The sequence below is a fragment of the Branchiostoma lanceolatum genome, chromosome 1, assembly GCF_035083965.1.
Source record: "Branchiostoma lanceolatum isolate klBraLanc5 chromosome 1, klBraLanc5.hap2, whole genome shotgun sequence".
Lineage (NCBI taxonomy): Eukaryota > Metazoa > Chordata > Leptocardii > Amphioxiformes > Branchiostomatidae > Branchiostoma > Branchiostoma lanceolatum.
Genome location: NC_089722.1, coordinates 27,789,481 through 27,810,286, shown reverse-complemented (window position 1 = coordinate 27,810,286; position 20,806 = coordinate 27,789,481). Strand labels below are relative to the sequence as shown.

At 39.9% G+C, this 20,806-nt stretch overlaps 2 protein-coding genes across 4 annotated transcripts in view; one reads left to right on the top strand and one right to left on the bottom strand.

The window, feature by feature from the left end:
• Window positions 1-2,647: 2,647 nt before the first annotated feature.
• LOC136446227 (uncharacterized) lies at window positions 2,648-7,795 on the top strand. Of its 2 annotated transcripts, none has more exons than XM_066444552.1 (9): window positions 2,648-2,780; window positions 3,368-3,750; window positions 3,971-4,102; window positions 4,410-4,526; window positions 4,909-5,077; window positions 5,468-5,655; window positions 5,885-5,960; window positions 6,266-6,468; window positions 6,950-7,795. In XM_066444552.1, exons 2-9 carry the CDS (start codon window positions 3,391-3,393, stop codon window positions 7,085-7,087), a joined length of 1,383 nt encoding a protein of 460 aa, XP_066300649.1. In that variant the 5' UTR covers window positions 2,648-2,780; window positions 3,368-3,390; the 3' UTR covers window positions 7,088-7,795. The 2 variants fall into 2 exon arrangements, with proteins under 2 accessions (XP_066300649.1, XP_066300660.1); XM_066444563.1 differs by having other exon boundaries at window positions 2,653-2,784.
• An 11,976-nt stretch (window positions 7,796-19,771) lies between these two features.
• Window positions 19,772-20,806, bottom strand: part of LOC136446169 (uncharacterized) — a 132,266-nt gene continuing 131,231 nt past the window's right edge. For both annotated transcript variants that reach the window (XM_066444494.1, XM_066444488.1), the window contains exon 12: window positions 19,772-20,393. In XM_066444494.1, the coding sequence (XP_066300591.1) occupies window positions 20,202-20,393 (192 nt within the window). In that variant the 3' untranslated portion in view covers window positions 19,772-20,201. The remainder of the gene's footprint in view (window positions 20,394-20,806) is intronic.

Genomic DNA, 20,806 nt, shown 5'->3' with positions numbered 1-20,806 from the left:
TTCTCTCGGGTTAAGGAATGGACTCTTTGCCGAAATAGACACAAATATTGAGCAACCTAAAGAAAATGTTTGCTGGAATGTATCAGAATCCCTCCCTTTGTGTCTGTTAGGGGTAACAAGATGGTTTCATCTTGATTTAGACAACCGGCATTACTTGATGTCGCGTCACACCACAAATCGTCCCTACTCTCTCACGCCTCCTGTTGGCTTCTTTACAAATTGCAGTTTGGTGCTTTAAACCAAATATGTTAACTGACGTGGTGATTTCGACAACGTTAACAATCTCCAATGTATCAGCGACGTGAGGAAAAATGTCAAATTAGACTTTTACATTTGGTCCAGGAAAAAAGAACTGCAAAATTCGCACATCTAATGGGATCTCTCGAAGATCTTTCGTCCTTTCGCCGGCGCGTACGCTTGATCATGATAATGCCACAGCTGTAACATTAGATGCAAGTACGTGCTAACATATACTGGTGTGTTACTCCTCGGGGTTGTTTAGCAATCAAGTGATTCTATAGATCTTCACTATCACATACATGTGGGACAATCTCATTTTAAGATTTTCAAAAAGATTGTTTCTTTTTTTCAAATTTGCCTGGCGACCGATATGTAACTGTTATCGGCCCGGAAGGTCTGAAATAGCAAACATCAAACTTTCATCCGAGGCTAGAGTAACATAGCGGTAAATATGCCATAGGCTTGATGCTAACGATAAAAACGACACCTCACGTCTGATGAACAGACTACAGGATATGTTACAATGGATAGTCATAGCCCATTGGACAATTTATATCTATCGATACAATCCGCGTATTAATCCGGCTTGGTACTACTAATACAGCCGTAGAGAAAAAATTCGGTTGTACATAACTTTCCCATGATTATTTCAGATGGATTAAGTGTGCAAGATCATTAATCTAGACACGTATTTACTTTTGATTTACCACTTGCCGATTGAGTCGTAAGTCCACAGATCAACACACGGAATTTCTCAGTATTCGGCAGTACTTTAATAGATATACTGGTTGACGTCGAATTCCGTTTGTTTGCATACAGGATTATTGTTTGCCTTAAGGCGTAACACAGCAGTTGTGTACGTGAGTATAGGTTGTATAAGTCAAGGTAAGACCGGATAGTTTTGATCCACTCTCGATGGAATCGACCACTGCTCTTATCAATGAATGTTTGTTTGGTTCTTGAACGTTTTTCTGGTGTGGCTTTCCTCGAATAGAAAGAAAGACACAGGACGTCCCTAACCAAAGCTAGAAACTCATGTTCCCGGAGTGGAGTGTGGAAACTGCTTTTCCCAATGGCGCAATATTGCAGAATCTTTAGCTTCTGTGTCAATATCCGGATGCAATTTCAAATTTGAAAGAAGCAGCCCATTTTAGAAGCCTGTCCCTCTCGAAAAAATCTAGCTATATATTGAACTGTTGCACGACTGAGCACTGCTGACACAGTAAATTATTCATATGTATTTAATCTCTTGGACACGTAAACACTTGACTTTGGATGAGTGTATATTTCTATGTTACAGGCAGGAAGTAGTTGCATGACTAATCACGTCCCCCCCCCTGCCTCTCTGAAAAACGATCAAGGTCAATCGTTGCTGAAATATAGACTAACTAACCCAGCTATAGGGCTATATGGAGAATATTTGCCAGGGAAATTGGCCACCAGAGGGTTAAATTTCGTTTCCAAGCGCACCGCGGGCGAATTTTTCACCTTATCGTGGACTGACTCTACTGGCCAATTATTCCCTTTTTTGCCGAGTTCTACGATCCATACGCCCATAGGAAGGCCTGGTGGAGACTATCTGAAATAACCGATTACGTTTACAATTGTCGTTCACAAATAGTTCCTAACCGGTCATTCACCACTGAACTTGAGTAGCGTCACATGCATGTATAAACATTGAGTCCAACATCATTGACCTGAGGTAACGCGTCAGTACGTGAGTCCAACATCATTGACCTGAGGTAATGCGTGAGTACGTGAGTCCAACATCATTGACCTGAGGTAATGCGTGAGTACGTGAGTCCAACATCATTGACCTGAGGTAATGCGTGAGTACGTGAGTCCAACATCATTGACCTGAGGTAACGCGTGATTGGCGTGAGTACGTGAGTCCAACATCATTGACCTGAGGTAACGCGTCAGTACGTGAGTCCAACATCATTGACCTGAGGTAACGCGTCAGTACGTGAGTCCAACATCATTGACCTGAGGTAACGTGTCAGTACGTGTGTACATCGATCGATCCGCGTCTTGCACCGGAAATCGCCCTAACTGCTGATATAAGCAAACTGTATTCCAAACCTTTGGTAAAGTAAATTGCAAACGACAGCAGAAAAATCTCCGTTTCCTGTGTATGTATCAGAATGGTCGGACTTGTGTTTTTGTGTGCTTGTGCATGTGGCTTGTTTTTTTGCATAGGCGTCACGCAACCATCAACACGTGAGTACGTGTGTACATCCGCGTCTTGCACCGGAAATCGCCCTAACTGTTGATATAGCGTCTTGCACCGGAAATCGCCCTAACTGCTGATATAAGCATCCTGTATTTCAAACCTTTGGTAAAGTAAAATCTCCGTTTCCTGTGTATATACCAGAAGGGTCGGACTTGTTGTTTAGTGTGTTTTTGCATGTGACTTGTTTTTTTGCATAGGCGTCACGTAATCATTAGATAATGGTATATAAAGCGAGCTTGCAAAGGTGATACAGGTAGACCTGCAAGAGACGACGACCAAGTTCGCACCGCACCAGAAAAACTTCAACGTAAGTACGTATACCCATGCTATAAGGCTTCGAATCGAAGCATTCGACATACATGTTTTTTTTGGCCCTCGTTCCATCTGTTATCAATGTAAATTATTTGATACACCGCCATCTCTTGTATAGCATGTGTCGGTCCCATTTCAGAAATTCATGAAGTTAGCTAGTCATGCAGGCTTCAAGACTGTGCGTTTGTACTCTCCATGCAGAGGAGAGGTCTCGGCTGGTTTTTGAAGTGTTTTAGGCGTTTTTGTCGGGCTTTCTACTTTGTGCACACACACACAAAAATGACAAAGAAGAAAGTCCGACAAAAACGCCTAAACTCGCGTCAAAAACCGGCCGGAACCCCTCCTCTGCTTGGAGAGTAGGGCGTCTGTGGCTATTTTCTTATTGTATAGCAGTTTCAATTGTAAATGGATTCTTATCAAAGTTCCCAGCCATAACAAAACTGTACAATCAGAATTGACATACAATCTGAAAACATCAAATGATGAATCATTTAATCGTTACAAAAAAGCCCCTGACAGTCATATTCCCTTCTCAAGCCGATAATTACTAACTTTTCTGTTATCTTTTCCTTTGTTATACAGAAAGGAACGTGAAAGGATTCACCATGAAATTCGCTCCGCTCGCCGGAGTCTTCATTCTATCGATAATATGCCAAACTCAGTCCGCTCCGGCCGAGCTGAAGGCCTCTGAGTCTGACCAAGAGGTGAGTCGGCCCAGAAACAGGAGGTCCATCCTCGCAGTAGTCATCCCCATAGCGGTGAATTTACTGCAGCAGGGGATAGAGGAGTACGGGCGGCGCAAATCGCAGCAGCTGGAGCAAGACCAGCTCGAAGCTCTCCGAGACATCCAGCGGAAACTGGACGTCCTTGACAGGAAGGTCGACGCACTCCAGCGCGCCATCGGCCAACTGCGGTTCGGGCAGCAGTGGCTAGAGGGCGCTGTTCTCTACGGCAATGACATTCAGGTATAGACACCTTTATTTATCATTACTTTCTTTCTTTTTTAAAGGATGTACAAGGATATGGAAAGGGAGAGGTGTTGTTAGCTTGTGTCTGATATCAATATTGGCCTCCAAACGGTTTTTCTTTGAACTACAGACGTCTTTTTGTTACAACCTTTGAAACAGGATGACTCAAAGAAGCCAGGATGAATGGATTTTCATGATTTGGGGCTTGTTATTTCAGAGGTTGGAATATTTCCTGGACTTCTTGGACAGACGTTTGAGTCCGGGTAGCAACGGGGAGCTGGTACCTACCAACCTGGCGAACGAGTGGGCCGATGCTGTCCTCTCACTGGACGACGATGGAGCAGGACAGGTAAGATTTTTTTACGATTGGGTTTAACTAGATAGTATAAGATATAGCGAACTACATGCAAAATGCACATCATAGGGGACTAATCTACCAGAATACAACTGGTTTACAAAATTGTATTCAAACCAGAGCCCACCATGTGGTGACACCCATTTTGTTTGATTTTCGGGGGATAAAACTGCTTTACCTTCCTTTAAGGAAGTGGGCTCCGCCATGTTGGTTTCAGTGACGTCATGTGTCGGCCATCCAATAAGTATATTTCCATGGGGGACAAGTTATCAATACAACACACTTCTTTTCACAAATATAGGTTCTACACAATCTTCATGAAATGATCATCGGATCTTCCGGACTCTTCGGTCGAAACTCGCTCTTCGTTCTGTACGAGAGCACGCTGGATGGGCAGTCGGACCAATACTGGCCCAAGGTGAGGAATTATATTATGCTGAATATAGAATACCTCTGCTATTAGCTTACAAGTTATTATTAAGTAGGCAGTGTAATCGGTAGTGTCATATAGGCTTCCAATACGCAGGTTATGTAAGTTATTTCCATATAGGTCTGACTATATGTTACACTATAACTCTACAAAACACTTTTTAGTGACGCTGAAGAAGAGTGATGGATGTCACTCGAAACGGCCGGAATTAGATCTCCGAATTTTATCCAGTTGTAGAGTTTGAATTGTCTTTCTATATCTACATAGCACTGTTACTGGCAATTTGAGAATAATTTTGAATATTGCTTTTATCTACACTAAGATTAAGATTCTGTCACAGATTAAATTTTTTTCTCTGCATTATTTGCAGGTTCGCCAGTTCCTAGATTTCACGTTCTCGATCCAGGTGGCAGGGTACGCCGCCTGGGTGACGTCACTCAACATCAAGAACAGGAGCCTACAGGAGGTGGCTGACGTCATCGACACAGCAAACACCAGGATCGAGGAACAGAGAGTTTTCCTGCTGCCCTACACTAAAGGTGAGCCGAACACAAAACTCCTTTACACACTATATGGTGCACAGGGCGCCCATGCAATCATCGTTTGACTTTCCTTAGCCCAAGAAGTTTCTTTGGAACAACTGATACTACATCAGGGGGCTAGTCCACTGCACTGATAGCACCGTGTGTTCAACCACTTTGTATGTTTTGGCAGTTTCGTATTGAGGTCACCCGTGTTAATTGATTTGTGACGTCATGGGCCGACTGAGGGTCGACCTTGTTTTGAGGATGTACACGTTCCAAATGTAGCCTAGTATCTTTTTTCTTTAGGTATATCCGATTTTTATATATCAATACATCTAATATTTAGAATATTTCATCTACATATAATGAACCATCTTGTTGTATTTTGCTCTATTTCTTTATTAGAGTGGCCCAGGGGTTCTTACGGTCTCCCCAGGACCAACACCGGCTGCCCTGTAGCTGCGAACGCTAGGTGGCGCGACGGATTACGTCACCACGACACCGAAGATGACGACAACAGTAACCAATGGAGCAGCGGGATTCACTTCGACGGCGGATACGGAGGGAACATGGATCAAAAGTTTTGCATGAAGGTGAAGGTTGCTTTACCCTTGGGTCAGTGGGCGTCGCCATGTTGTTTTGTGACGTCATAGGTCGGCCATCTTGTTTTTTAGAAAACTATTAAAATAGTTTCCTCCTTTTGTTTGGGTGATGCATAATCTTTTGATTACAGTTTACAAAAAATTGTATAGCTATTGTCATATCTAAAATTTGCGACAGCCATATCTTGATACAATATATCAACGAAAATATATTTTTCAGACTGAAGCCAGCATGGGAGAAGGGAACTGGCCAGCCGGTAACTACTGTATCTTCAAGAAGGGAAACTGCCCAGCTGGTGAGTGTTGTACTGTCATGTATATTCCATATCAGAAAAAAATGAAACACGAGTCCATGTATCTTTCGGAAGAGATCTAGATCAGTTCATACTAACAATACGACATCAAAAAGTTCAAACATTTGAGAGGGATCCCTTCCCTATATGACAAATGATATTTTTATGTTATGTGTGATGTTGTCCATACCATAGGCTGCATGAGAGCACCACGAAGAAAAACGATTATTTTGTGTCTTAGTTCAACACTTGCTGGTGGAAAAACGGTTTGTGACGTCATGTGTCGACCATCTTCTTTTTTTCCCAAGGTTTCCAGTGGGGCAAACTGAAGTGGGATGACGAAGATGACGACAATCAGAACCACGCAAGCGGCGTGTTGCCTGACGGGATATACAACAGGAACACGGAGATCCAGTACTGTTGCCGTGGCGACGGGAGCGCAACCACGCCCATCGTCCTGCCCAGCCGCAGACCCTTCTATCTCTTCCGCTTTAGAGCTGGATGTCAAAGGGTAAGTTTACAATAAAATGTTCAAATTAATGAAAACATAATTTGTTTAGAAATATCAATGCTATCTTAGCATGAATGCAATAAAAAAAGTTATAGTTGATCTAGTAGTGGTTGGAAGAATAAGATAGGAAAATTGGAAAGTATATCTGGCAATACGCATAAGTGTGCAGAACTTTAGGCAAAGATGAAACTGATTTTGTGTCATCAATGTCTAAGAAGGGAAAATTGAGTCATACAAATTTTCGTTTGAATAACACCAGTCTTTTTCGAGGACTAAACAATCCACTGCTACTATGACGTCAGTTTGATATGCAGATGAAACACGTGCCTCGCCCGGTGAGCAGTGGATTATAAGTTGCAGAAAGTCTATGGCGTCCCCCGTCTCTATCAAGGGATGTCATGTTGTTTGTATTATGAGAGTGTAAAAGAAACAGCAAGTGTGCTACTTGTTTGACCGTTCTATGCCCTCATGTTTCCCAAAGGTAGCAGACATGTCAGTCCGTGATGAGTGGTTCAGGTGGGATGATGAAGACGATGACAACGCTAACGGGTACTACGGCGCCTATCCGTACGGTAACGGCGGCAGGAACCACCGGATTCACTACTGCTACTACTCTTAAACAAATTAGCTCACTCTTAACCAGGATCTATTTTTAATTGTAATTTCCAACGCTAGTAAAAGCTTGACTTTTCGATTGTACAGCACCAGTCTTTGTCAAGGAATGAACGATCCACGGCATCTATTACGTCACTTTAAACAGATAAAACTCGTAACTCGGCAGCAGATCAAAGTAAAGTAAGTGAATCAAAGGTTGCAAATAGGTAATGGCGTCCTTCGTCTCAATTGACTGATACTTGTTAACCCTTATGTATATTGTTTTTTTTTTAAACTCCTGGTACCCAAAACGGCTGGTTTTGTGTTCAGAATGAATTCTATCAACACAGATGAACATTCTGTATATGTACTTCGTAATAATGCTGTTGTAGCCACCTTGAAGTGGAGATATTACAAATGTGAGGGTACATCTAAAAGCATTTATAGCCGACATTCAATCTATTGTCTATTGTTCGTTGAACTGTATTGATGAACACCCAGAATCGGTCTATCAGGGACACAATTATTTTTTTAAGTAACTACAATACACGATATGAAACAAGATTGTGAATAATGTGAAAATCGTGGTACAGTGGAGAAAGTTATGGATCGAAGTCTTGTTTGTAGTGTTTGTCTATAGATTGCAATGTTTGATCGACCATGTGAGAATGTTGGAAAGCTGAATATCCCGCCTTACGGGTCATCTATGTACAATAAAGATTTCTGCACAATACGGCAATGTACGTCTAACTTGTTTGCATTCCTAATCGCTATAGCTAGTGATGTAGGACATTTAAGATGTATTTTTTCACACCAGAGAAAAACCGTTCATACATGCATGACGGAACGAGGAATGTTTTTGAAAAAGCTGGCACCGCTAGAAGTTTAAGTTGAGCATGAAATGGTAGCAGGGATCTTCGAGTACCGCGTTGGCTTCGTGTCATTTGCAAAGAAAGTCCATCATAGGGCGTTTTTGTCAATTCGACGGCTAAAAGTTAGCTCGTCCAACCTGACATTACCTTTGGACTTGATCTATTCTAGCTTAGTAAAGGCCCGTAAAGGCCTGTGGATAGGCCATATGATAATCAAATTTGACGACAAAAAAAGGGTAGACGTTATCTTATGTCCCTCCTTCAGGAGAAAAGCGTGATGGAAACTCTCAAAGGGAAACCTCGGTCAGTATTCACGTGCATTTGACCGTACACTCGCTTTACACGCCACAGAAAGACATAATGAAAAGACCTTGGCCATTTCATTTGCGATACAGTACTCTTAAGTAAGTCTCAAAGGGATCAAAAGGAGTGGTACTTGTTTGTGTAACAGTAGCGAAGGTGATGAGGAAAATACGTCTTGAAAATACGTTAAGCCAATATCTGTGTGACCATAACAACGCAACAACAAATCAAAGCCATTATAGATTAAATCGTGTCATTGGTTACAAGCAAAACGTAGCCAGCTAACTAGCAAATGCCAGTAGCTATTTCGTTTGTTAATAGCCTGGGTGCCATCCGATTACTACCGAGGCTGAAGATTTTTCAGGGTAGCGATTGTAGGAGCCCCGGTAGTAATCGGATGGCAACCAGGCTAGTTAGTTAAAACAGCTAACGAACTTATTTTGACAATAGATGAGCATTCATTTCATGTCGAAGATGATGTTCGTGAATTAGGGGCTTACATGACAGTAGTTATGTATACGTTTAGTTTTAGTGATCTAAGAGAGGAATGTGTACTGTTTAGGTGGTGACTTTGTGTCTTGGCCGTCTGTGGACTAATTAGAGAGCGTACATATTACAACTACTTCTCTTCACTTAAGTATATGCTTGCTCCGGCCTTTAAACACCTGGCACGGCTTGGTGTTACTTCTCGGCCTGTCCGTACGTTTGGAAATCAATACGTTGGAGCAATACGTGCTCGTGTTACTAGTGCCACAACCCTATTATGCTCAAGAATAGCAACCAATGACAGATCATGTGTGCCAGGTGGGTAACATTATCCGTCTAAGACCAATCAATCGTCAATAGTAAATGCGCAGTTTTCCCGCCGGCGGGAACTTACGCGCGAGGCACTTTGTAACAAGAAGGAACACCAGCCACAAGTAAAATGGAGAAGCACTTATATATGCATGGCCAAATGCGGAAACTCAGCTTTTTCCATTTAGGAATTTCCGCGGTGGACAAAGCAGAATTTATGGAGCAAATCACCTAAACAAACATGGTAAGTCTCTTTTTTAAAAATCTCTTGGCCTTAAACTCAAATTGACTTTTATGAACTAGCTATAGACAAAATTCATACTTGATGGTATTGACTTGCTGTGAGGGATAATCTATAAACTTTCGTCAAAACTTAAGAGCAGTGTATATGAGTCAGCACTGCTAAAACAAAATGTTTTTAAAACAGATTTAAACGATTATGTTTCAATTCTAAGTTTTTACAAACGGCAAAAACGGCAAAAATGACTATTTAGGGCAATAATATTCACATTTTCCGTTAGATAAGGAAGTGGAATTGATAAAGGGGAACTGTCGTGTTCAAATACAAGCAACATGGTAGATCTATACACAGCTTATAACCGGCTTTAAGGATAAGACATCGTTTAGGAAACTATGGCGAGTCTTTTCTTTTGCTATCCTATTTAGGTATTTATCTTATTGTTAAGGTTAAGTTAATTAAGATACGATTAAATTAATTACGCCTCTAGCTTTTTGACGAGTCTGAAAACTGAGTGGGAGGGTTCCGCCTGCCGGATTCGAACCGTCAACCTCCCGCTTTCGGCGGTTGTGCTGGCGGATCAAAGCCAAGGCTTAGGCCACTAGGCTAAAGGGACATTTGGTTAAGTCGGATGAAACATAAAGCTGATTGTTCTAGACGCTTCCCTGTCGGCTGTCCAACCAATGCGAAAGAAGAAAAATCACTTTCCTTTCATTTCTGATCCGAATCTCAAGTCACCTCTGCTCGCCAGTTTTGGTTATATGCGCAAATATGACTCAAGTTGCCTGCTGGTAAGGTGTAATTTCAGCCAAAACTTTGTAATGGTTTGTTCCAATGACATGATCATTGACACATGCGTAATAGAACCGGAAGTGAGCACGTGTCGCAGTAGTCGTGCCCCTGCCACGCCTTTTTTTCTGAAGAATATGTGCAATCCCCCAAAATAGATTGGAAAAGAAATAAAACAATATCAAATTAAAACATGTTTCACCGTTATTCGGTTGGGCTACGACTCGACTCAGTACAAAAAGATATTCTATATAATAGCTCTTTCCCGGGTGCAAAAGATTGAACAGTAGGCTTCCTCCCATTTTTCAATAAAACTGACCTCGAGAAGTCTACATAGTACATGTACTGCTACTAGTATTGATATGATAAGTCACACCTTGGTGTCCGTACTTACATCAGTTCCTATGCTTGCTTTTGAAAAGAAAATTTGTTGCTATATCATTGGCACTGGAATGAGTCATGTTGAATAGACCACACACATATACACAGTAAATGTCCTTTTCTGCTGAAACTTTATTTATCGCAGAATAGTTTGATAAATATCTAAAGAGAGAAATAGAGATAAATTTTTTGTTATTTGCATATCCAGTATGGAATAAAGCTTATTGTTTAGAGATCTAGACTGGATAATACAACAGAAGTTTTGCTGGGGGGCCGTGACATGAGAGTAGTTGAAGTGAAGATCACGGTTCTCCTTACCCACGTCCAGCTTTTAGAAAGGCTGAAATCGCAGATGATATACAAATACATGATATCTGTATATCCAGATACATGATGAATTTAACATAATGAAAGTTATTGAACTTTTAACACTTTCTCTTTTAACGATGCTAGAGTGGAAAGAGGTGTCGGTTAAATGCAGGGCAGCCATCATGACCCTAAATACGTTCATTAAATGTGTTTGAATATATTTATTTCCCATATGCGCTGAGCGGAATCAGACAGCCAGTGACATAGTTACTGGATGTTTAAAACTAAGAAATGTGCCACGTGTCTTACCGTTTTGTTTTTGGAAAATTAGTCAATAAAAACATTTAATGAACACCCACTAAACCTCGAAATCAGTGAACACTCATTCAGGTCCCGGACGTCGGACTGCCCTAGATTCAACTCAGATCCCTCCACTCCCCCAGCTGTATAAGAGAAAGTGTCTAGTTCTGTTATTGAAGCACAATTCTAGGAAACTGCACGTGACATACCCTACAGAAGGCTATGTAGTATGAGATTAAACTATCATGAGACTCGTGCAGTCTTTTGTGCAGTTTCTAACACTTAGACAATTTCTTGTCACTGTGTGCGCAGGGTCTTATATTTGCAATGGAAGGAATATCACATGTCAATATGTAGAACTAGTTAGATTTGATACATTACATGTAGCAGAATACTTGAAGGGAATATTCTAATATTGCCATCAAAGAATGACAGTGTCTTCCAAAATGATAAAACATAAAGCTATTCATAACATTCAAGTTGAGAAATGAAAATGTCACCATAATGGAATATTAGTTGGAAATTATGAACGAAACAATGAAAGAGTTACCACGAAAACTTAGTTTTGCACAGAACACATGCTTTTGGGATTGATGTTTATGATGGATGTAAAATATTGACAAACTTAATGACACTGTAAAGTTTGTACATGTAATCACAGGTTTCAATATATTCTGAGATCGGTTATTTTGATTTTATTCTCACTACATTTTTCGGAACGTTCATGAAAAATAGACGTTTGACGATACAAGGTCAGATAGTCTACAGATTCATTTCATACACCCCTAAAAGCGAAAGATTAATATGTCATCATTCATTGATGATGATATGTGTATATGAATGGTGATGAGACTATTTTCAACTTAAATTCAAACGATATATTGATATTTGTGCCATGACTCTAATCTAGTGCTAGTAACCCTAGCATAGATCATGGATACAACCCATTAAACGAATGAAGACACCAATTTTCGTGCTCTGACCCTAGCCTAGCTAGAGCCTCTATCAGCCCCTTCCTGGTCTTGCTTTTCGAAGCTTGATGTGGCCAATACTTCTAAGAAAGGAAAATTACAAACATCTAAATCCACTTATGCATATGTGTGTGCTACTTACATGGACCAACTATTGCCAGACTGAGAACTGCATGTTACCATGGTGTTGGAGGTGTAATGACTGGTTTCTGTAGTGACAGAGAATCTTGATATCTCGTATTGGACTGATTTTCATAGTGATACAATATCTGAACTCCTATTAGTAGTTCTAGGGATGGGAATGGTTCTCTCAAGCTAGATGTGATGGCCACAAGCTCTCGAGGAGGAGGACCAATCAGCCCCTGGCAGCGAAAGATTATGTGACACAGGCTAGCTCTGACCCATGCCAGAGGTATTTTATCACACTCATTAATGACCAGATTTCTAATACAACAACTTGTGCAAGATTTAAACTGTCAAGAAGTGCGAAATGCCATGATTACGTAGATGTGTGTCCAGATTTCGAGGAACATTCTTGACAGATCAACATCCCTCTATGTCACTATATGTAATAACAGACATGAATTTGTACTCTTTGCCAGCAATAACAATAGCTTTACTGCTCAATAGTTACATATGATGCAACGTGTGGCAACATGTACAACACTTCTGGAAACTATTTTACTCTACTATGTAGTATAGCAGTATAGCATGAGATCATGTACTTGGGCAGTTTTTGGTGGTGGGATTTCTAATGTCTAGAGACTTTCGTGTGCAGAGGCAGAGATTACCAATGTCAATTTGCTCCTTTGATCCGTTGAGGACAATGCTGGTGCAGCAATAAACAGCATGAACAGCTGTTACAATACTTGGAAAATACAGAAGATTTCAATATGTCAATATAACTAACGTGTATCGACAAATATTAAGTCAACCCTCAGGTAGGTGATGCCATATTTTGTCTATTTCAATATCTACGTTACGTATGACATGGTGGTCTTGTTAAAAGGCATATGGTTCCTGTCTCCTTTTGTTCATTTCTTTGCATTCAGGTGTACCTTGCAATTGTTGTCCAAGTTTGCCCTGCTGAATGACATCTGTAGTACTTTGTATCCTACATAGACTGCACCAATTCTCAAAGAGGGCAAGTCGAGGATTGGTTTCAATAAAATAAGATAACTTTGAAAAAATCGTTTTTAGTCCAAACATTGTCTCTATAATCGATGCTAACATTTAAAAGTAATATGATGGCTGTCTTTGATAATATAAGAGGATGTAGTAAACACATATAATGTTTGTCCTGAAAGCAAGCCATCACATGTCACACGTGCTAAGTTTGTGTGTATTGTATTGATTGTGTTTTAAGTGACATGCGGCACGTCTTATGTGGTTGGTGGTTTTCCGGGTCAAGTTTTCTGTACATTTGTACTCTATGGACTTTCATCCCGAAAGGGAAGTGATGACTTTCTTAGCTAGGTGTCGTGTTTTCTTAATGTTGAAGTCGTTATATGCTTGCAGGTTTTTTGTGCGTTAATTCCAATGTGTTCTTGTGTTTGTTGTAACCTGTTGTTTTTTAATTTTCCGCGTGGCGAAATAATCCCTTAAATATTGACCATTTCTCCCAATATAGAGTATTATGTCAGCTGTCATTAATAGGATTTCTAATTGACTCTTTATTTATATGTTGCCAATGTGCTGAGCACGTCTTAAGTATAGTTTAATCAAGTATATTTATCCGACACCGTCACTTGTTGTTCGGCCTCGCGAACGGATATTTTAGATCCGTTCATCACCCAACCCTACGCCATTACGAAAGACAGGGGGTGGAGACTCGGAAGCAATTTCAGTGCACAGCAGGAGGTAAAAGTTTTATAGATTGTTGGTAACAGTATGATATTCATTCTTTAGCCTTGTGGACAAAGATTTCAATTACGTATATGGATATTTTTTTACGTACATGGATAATTTTCCATTTATCAGGCTGCCAATATTCGACAAATTTCGTGTCTTTGTCTGGTGAAAACAATAATTTGTTTTCGCAGTGAAAGTCGGTCAAAAAATGTAGCTAGCGATTGTGCAACAGGCATCCATAGTGCATAAATGCCTTTCATTTGGTGTTTCAAATTATATCCTTAATCACTTTATCACATATATAACCTGTTATGTTCATTTTGTGACAGACACAGCAAATTAACATTTACAACACAATTTGGAACGTGCGTGACGTGTTAGAACACACTCCAAACGTTATAATCATCGCACGTCCATTGATATGCATTTAAGGTAAGATGTATCGTAAAAATTGCAGTTGATTGATAATGAATCTATCGAAGCCCTAAGACAGAAATCTAGCCGTTGGTTTACGACGTTGCATTTTTGATTTTAATGTAACGCTATGTTGCAACGCCATTGTGCATGGTCGGCATTAGGAAGCCGCGTGGTGACGTGACTGCACTCGCGAGACAAGACGAGAGGTTAAGTTAAGGGGTTAAAGTTCGAAATCATGAAAAGGGACGGGTATACGTTATAAGTTTTGACTTGAGTCACTTGACTTCTTTGTTTATGCATATTAGATTTCTAACGTAGGGCTTTTATATTTCATTCACCGCCTAATGTCGTCGACGTTGTGTATTATCCACACAAAAATCCATTCTCATGAGGAATAAAGAATCACTAAAGTATGATCCTAGTCATATCTGTCTCGAAATAATTCCCAGGGAAAGAAGATAATAAACCTTTTTAAACAGCTGTCGATGCGTATCACGCATGGCGCTACGTATTTCGTTCCCTTTTTATCTTCGCCGAGTACTATAGTACTCGGGGTAGATTATGTTTTCGGTTGAGCCAGCTGTTTGGTGGGTCTGTATGTATGTCAAGAGCATAACTCAAGAAACCTTTGATGAATCTTTACGATTTTTGGTAGGTGTGTAGTGGTTGTGCAAAGGAAGGTCAAGTTCCAAAATGGTTCACCATGCGTTTTTCAACCGTACTGCAGCGGACTTTTAATTTTCGTGCGTTTGTATGTAGGCAAAAAAAGTGACGGAAACGTTGATGGATCTTCATGATTTTTTGCAGGTGTGTAGATGTTGTAAAAACGGAGGTCAAGTTCAAAAATGGTTCTCCTGGCATTTTCCGTCGGTACTGCAGCGGGCTTTGTGTGGATGTGTATTTTCTTGTGGACAACATAACTCAAAAAGCTGTTGATAGATCTGTATGATATTTAATGCATGGGTAGGGTTTATAAAAAGGAAGGTCAAGTTCGATAATGGACCTTCTAGCGGGTACCTAAGGTACTGCAGCGGAGCTTCAAAATTTTAGAGCATATTTTTTGAAAGTGCTATGGTCATGGTTTTTGTGTGGTAGATAGCTCACGCCACAGGAATTAAGTTGTGTAAGTTTGGGCCCCCTAGCGTCTTGTTTGGAACTGCAGTGGGTGTTTTTGTTTTGACCTTCGGACATGAATAACTTGAGAAGGGGTCGACAGATCGTCGTGAAGTTTGGTATGTAGAGAGCTCAGATGGTGTTTTACACAATCAATGACTTGTTATGCAAATCAGTAGCTAATCTGCATAATTAGTAAGGATAGTTTGTAAATCCAAGTACATTTCACAATGGGCCACGTGACAGTGTTCAAGAAACAGGTCAACAGAGGGCCTTGCCTAAAAGTATAAACAAACGATTTGGGCACATAAATAAACAGTTGGGACAGTCTCACTACACTCCAAGCAGATGTGTGGGTCCGGTTGGTTTTTAACGTGTTCAGTTTAGCCATTTGTGTCCAACACATAGTTGGAGACATAACGGAAAGGGGACAAAATAGAAAGCCTGACAAAAGCACCTAAAAACATGTCAAAAACCAGCACTCCTCTGCTCAGAGAGTACACTGCACCAAAACTGCACCACTGCAAGGTATTACCTAGCACCGTATGAACAAGTCACATGTATGTCTTGCAAAATGTGCATGATATGGAGTAAACATTTATTTTATTCATATATATTGACTGTACCATTTAATCATAACTTTCAATATTTTTGATGACCAGTTATAACATATATCAGCACACTATACACATATACTAGTCCTGTACCACCAAATGATTTTTATCCCTATCAAGACTGGCCTCATTCTCCCCAAATCGTAACTCTCAAACGGTATGGTGTATGATCAAATTGGCTGGGGGTGATAAGCATGTAAATATTAATCACTCTCCTTAATAAGCCTTGATTATTTGGCGAAGATAATGTGTTCGTGGAACTCTAGTTCTGAATATTATCTTTATTCTTATCTACATTCTAATACAATAAACTGTTTTACACGTCGTTGTTACACTCTTCAGATATATTTATCCGGCTATCATTTGCTTTCTCTCGTTGCTGCCATGAAAAAGAACATCAATGACTACGCCTATTGCTTATTTCACATATACGCATATTTGGCTAGCCTGTATTTACACAAGCTCTCAGCCGGAGGTTACTGACCCCCACCCTAACCTCCGGCTGAGAGCTTGTGTAAATACAGGCTACATATTTGGCTAGCTTATAAAATGTTCAGTGACAAATATCTATTGAAACCTTTGAACCACATCTACTGTTGTTAGCTGCTTAGTGTGATGTTGGTTAATGAAACCAAGCCAAAGGAGGTTTGAATTGAACAAAACATCACAAAAGTAAACATGCTTTCAAACATGCAATGTTGTTTTTTTCTGTTGTAAAAGGTCGGCTGATTCTAAAATTGTATACCAAGTCCACGTCACCGAGAGGGTTTTAAAACAATATTTCTAACAATTTTGAATTATAATCAAAAATGGTAGATAATGGTAGAATGTTGTTACCATTATTTAGAAACTATTTGAAATATCATATTTCACATCATGAAATTTCTAAAGTTGTGGAAAACCGGAAAAATATTCATGAAATTGAAATCATATTCAAAGTATTTCCAGAGCATCAAATTTCTAACACAAATAATCACAATGAATTTAAAAAAATTGTAACTAATAACAATACCAACCCTCTTGGTGACATCAAATGAAGTCTAAACATGCTTATAAGAAATCTCCTAAGTGGTAGAAATTTCACAAAAATTAAGTTTCGACATTTACTATATAATCTATTACGGAGTAGTTTAGTCTCCTGAAATTTTTAAGTCATAGAAGTTGCCATTCTTTGTATCTTACACAATTGTTAAATTAAGTTATTACTATCATAACGGTTTTGTAGGCCAAACGCCACATCCTAGATAGACCATACATCTGCGTTGTTCATGTTCTTTGTATACATGAACTTATTCTTTTTTCTGTTCATTATACTACAGACCGTTACAGAAAATGTCAAGAGAGTTCTTGGGTTCACACACCCTCCAAGATAAAGAAGACATCTATGAGGGGGCTGTTGGGTTCACGAGAAGTAACGCTGCTGTTGGGGAGCCGGAGAGGTACGTGTCGAGTCTAAAAAGAGAGAAAAGAAAATTATTTTTTTGTGGATTATGTCCCCATTAGAATGGTACTTTGTCGTTTGATACTGATGATATGTCCAGACACCACAGACCAAATAGGCCAAATATAACAAGCACATATTTCGAACACATGATGGGAAAATAAGACTAAGCGCTGTGGTAACCGCCGTAAATTCTGAATATAAGTAGTATACTACATGTGCAGGCTCCACGGTTGGATGGCACTGAAACAATGCCTATGTCAAAAATATCGTGGACTAGGGACGCCCCAAAAAAACACCCTCCCCATATTACGTCATATGACAGGCCAAATGATCAATGAGCTTCTGACTCCATTCTGATCGAAGCATGCCGATTTCCTACAATACAAATATAACCTACCACAGTCTCACAGAGTTGCTTGTAAGATTTGCAATCAATGTGACTGGTGTAGTTTGTAGGGTATTTACGTATCACTGTTTGTGGTGCAGGGTTATGAGTTATGGTTCACCCGTCAATAGGGAGCAAAGGTCATCATTCGGATGCATTGTCCACAGCCCCTGCCCAGTTTACAACGACAACAAAACTACAAATACAATAGTATCACGTTACTAGGCAGGCATTAAGTCATACACGGCTAGTATGTCACCGTGCATTTCTTTCATTGATAGGTTTCTTTCCATTTAAAACGTGAACTTACTAAGGTAAAGACCCGTTTTTTCTCCAACAGCAAACTCCCAGAATGTAACATTTGTTGCCGTAGCTATATATATATATATATATATATAGATGGCCAAACCTTGAAATATCAGCAACATTCACAGTCTTCATTTGAAATTATTTTCACACAGACTGTTTCAAGCAAATCATTAGTAAATATTATATTGACTATATGGACTACAGTTGTTTATGAATAAATTCGCAAATCACATATATCGATATGGAACGTTACGGCGCTCACACCAGCCGTCATAAATCCTCTTCTTTTCCAGATTCTACTCGCATCCGACCAAACCCACGACGACAGAAATTCTGAATGGAATATCACAGTTGAGGGTGCAGCATAACCTGAAAGAGAAGATCATCCTTAGAATAAAGCAGCTAGAAGGTAAAATGATTTACCAACAGAAACGGATAAGAGACATCGGGCTTAGGATAAGGCGGATGAGTCCTGATCAGGCTGTCAACAGCACCACTGTCACTACCAGAGTGTTAGCTACAACAGAAAACATCAAGCGACTTCACAACGAGAGGGAAGACATCATCTTCCAACTGCGTGAGGCTGAGGGTCAACTGCAAGGCTTGAAGAGGAGGCTGCGAGACATAGGCAGAAGAGAAGAGGTTCTGATGCGGCGGCTAGGTGGCATTAGAGACCACGAAGATGTTGATGATGCAATAGCCAGGCAGCTGCATGACATGGAGCAATAGAGAAATGCGCCACCAACGCCTGAAAAAACTATAGCTATATCCCTTGACTGACTTGATATCTAATGTAGTAACTTTTCAGAGACTTACCAACCTGTTGAAACTATTCACGGATCTAATGTAGTACTTTAAATGCAGAAATGTTCGCGGTGGTTTTATGTTGGCGGTTTTCGCGGTAAGCTCTTTGCCGTGAACTTAAAACCACCGCGAAAGTTTTGCCCTCCTACCCCCTTGTCTACTATTGTCTCAAACGCGAACTTAAAACCACCGCGAACACTAAATTTTCTCCCTACAGCGAAATTAAAACCACGCAAACTTAAAAACAGTATAAGAAGATATTTGCAATAGATTTCAAAATGATAGCATTGTTACCTCTATCATGAAGTAAACTGTTAATCATTGAATTAAGGACTAGGTCACTGCAGAGATCAATTGTATATTGTTTTTCCGAGAATTTCTAATTGTCAGTTCAACTTCTAGGACAATGGAGGATGTACAAATTGACATACTTGTATAGAAAAGTCTGAAGAAAAATCTGTGCAAACCCTTTGTATTCAACTAAACACTGAGCTCATATCTTTTATGCTGCTTCAAAGCATTTAAACGCAAACTAAGCTCCTGTCGTAATATTCAATTGTAATTGTAATTTATTCAACATTGCATAATGTTTAAGAATGCACCTATAGATGTACCTCTTTATCTATAAAGTAAGGTTTCAGATATGGTAAAAAGACACTAGCACTTATGTGATCTAAAAAGAATGGTCTAAATAAGTGGGTTGAGGAAGCATAAACAATACGTCATACATTACACTTGCAAGTGGTTTTTGCTGTGTCGCTGGATGTAAATTTGTTTTATTGCTTCAACTTATATAAAAAGGAGACACGACAGATGACCGTACTTATGTGGTTCTTTATTGCTAATGAGCACATTATACACCTCAAAATGTACGGATGACCTAAATTGGACGATAGTTGGTCCCGCATGATATCTCGTACCTCTACTTTTGTAAACATTGCGTATTAGACGCATGTAATGGTCTACTAGTATTCGGTCGCAAGAGAGATCTAAACCGAGAAGCCTTATCAAACAAAAATGCATTCACATAAAGCTCGTTTTCCGCTCGTACAATGGAAGGCGATGATACATACATGTATCTAACAACACAAAAAGACACAAAGATCTCCAGTACTAGTGAGACTGACTTATCTGAAAGAACGTGCCAATCGTCTTGTTGCATAATTTGTCAAGTGCTTCATAGGAACATTTGAGAAATGTCATTATACACATGATACATACACGTGTGCTGACACATTTATGAATTATCTGTACATGTATGCAACAAACGGTATTACGAATACTAGTAGTACATGTAACAGTTGTGAACCCCAGTGAACCCGATGGTTGCTGTTTCCGCCACCGTCGTACATGTGCGCCCCCTGGCGGCTGCTTCCATTATCGTCATCCTCGTCGTCCCAACGGAAGAACTCCTCTCGGACATTCATCCCAGCGACCTGTTAAAAAGATACCATTCTATGTTTTATTTTTGATCAATTGTTAATGTTTAATTTTTTCCCAGCGTCGTATAATAATATGCTTTATTTATGATGGAAAATACAACTGATCTGCCATTCTCCTTCTCGGAGCTATCTTCATATTGTTCTCTTGGCAAACTTGAAATAGAGACAAGATAGAACTGAGGTCTGATTTAATTATGAAGCCACTTGCATACAGACATCAAACACTTTTCCTGCGCGTGGTACTGGATCTGACACGTAGAAAACCTAACATTTGAAGCAGGCTTTTCCACGGGCGTGCTGTTCTGTGTACTGATGACTGCACTTTGCATCAACATCGGCAATATCATGGAAAACTGAAACGTTAACCATCAGAACACGGTCTAAATTTATTGATCTCTCACCTTATC

Excerpts from the sequence above, each read along its gene's own strand:
- LOC136446227 (XM_066444552.1), top strand. The coding sequence starts at position 3,391 with ATGAAATTCGCTCCGCTCGCCGGAGTCTTCATTCTATCGATAATATGC. Across the intron at positions 3,751-3,970 it reads TCTACGGCAATGACATTCAG|AGGTTGGAATATTTCCTGGA; the intron begins GTATAGACACCT and ends TTGTTATTTCAG. Across the intron at positions 5,656-5,884 it reads ATCAAAAGTTTTGCATGAAG|ACTGAAGCCAGCATGGGAGA; the intron begins GTGAAGGTTGCT and ends TATATTTTTCAG.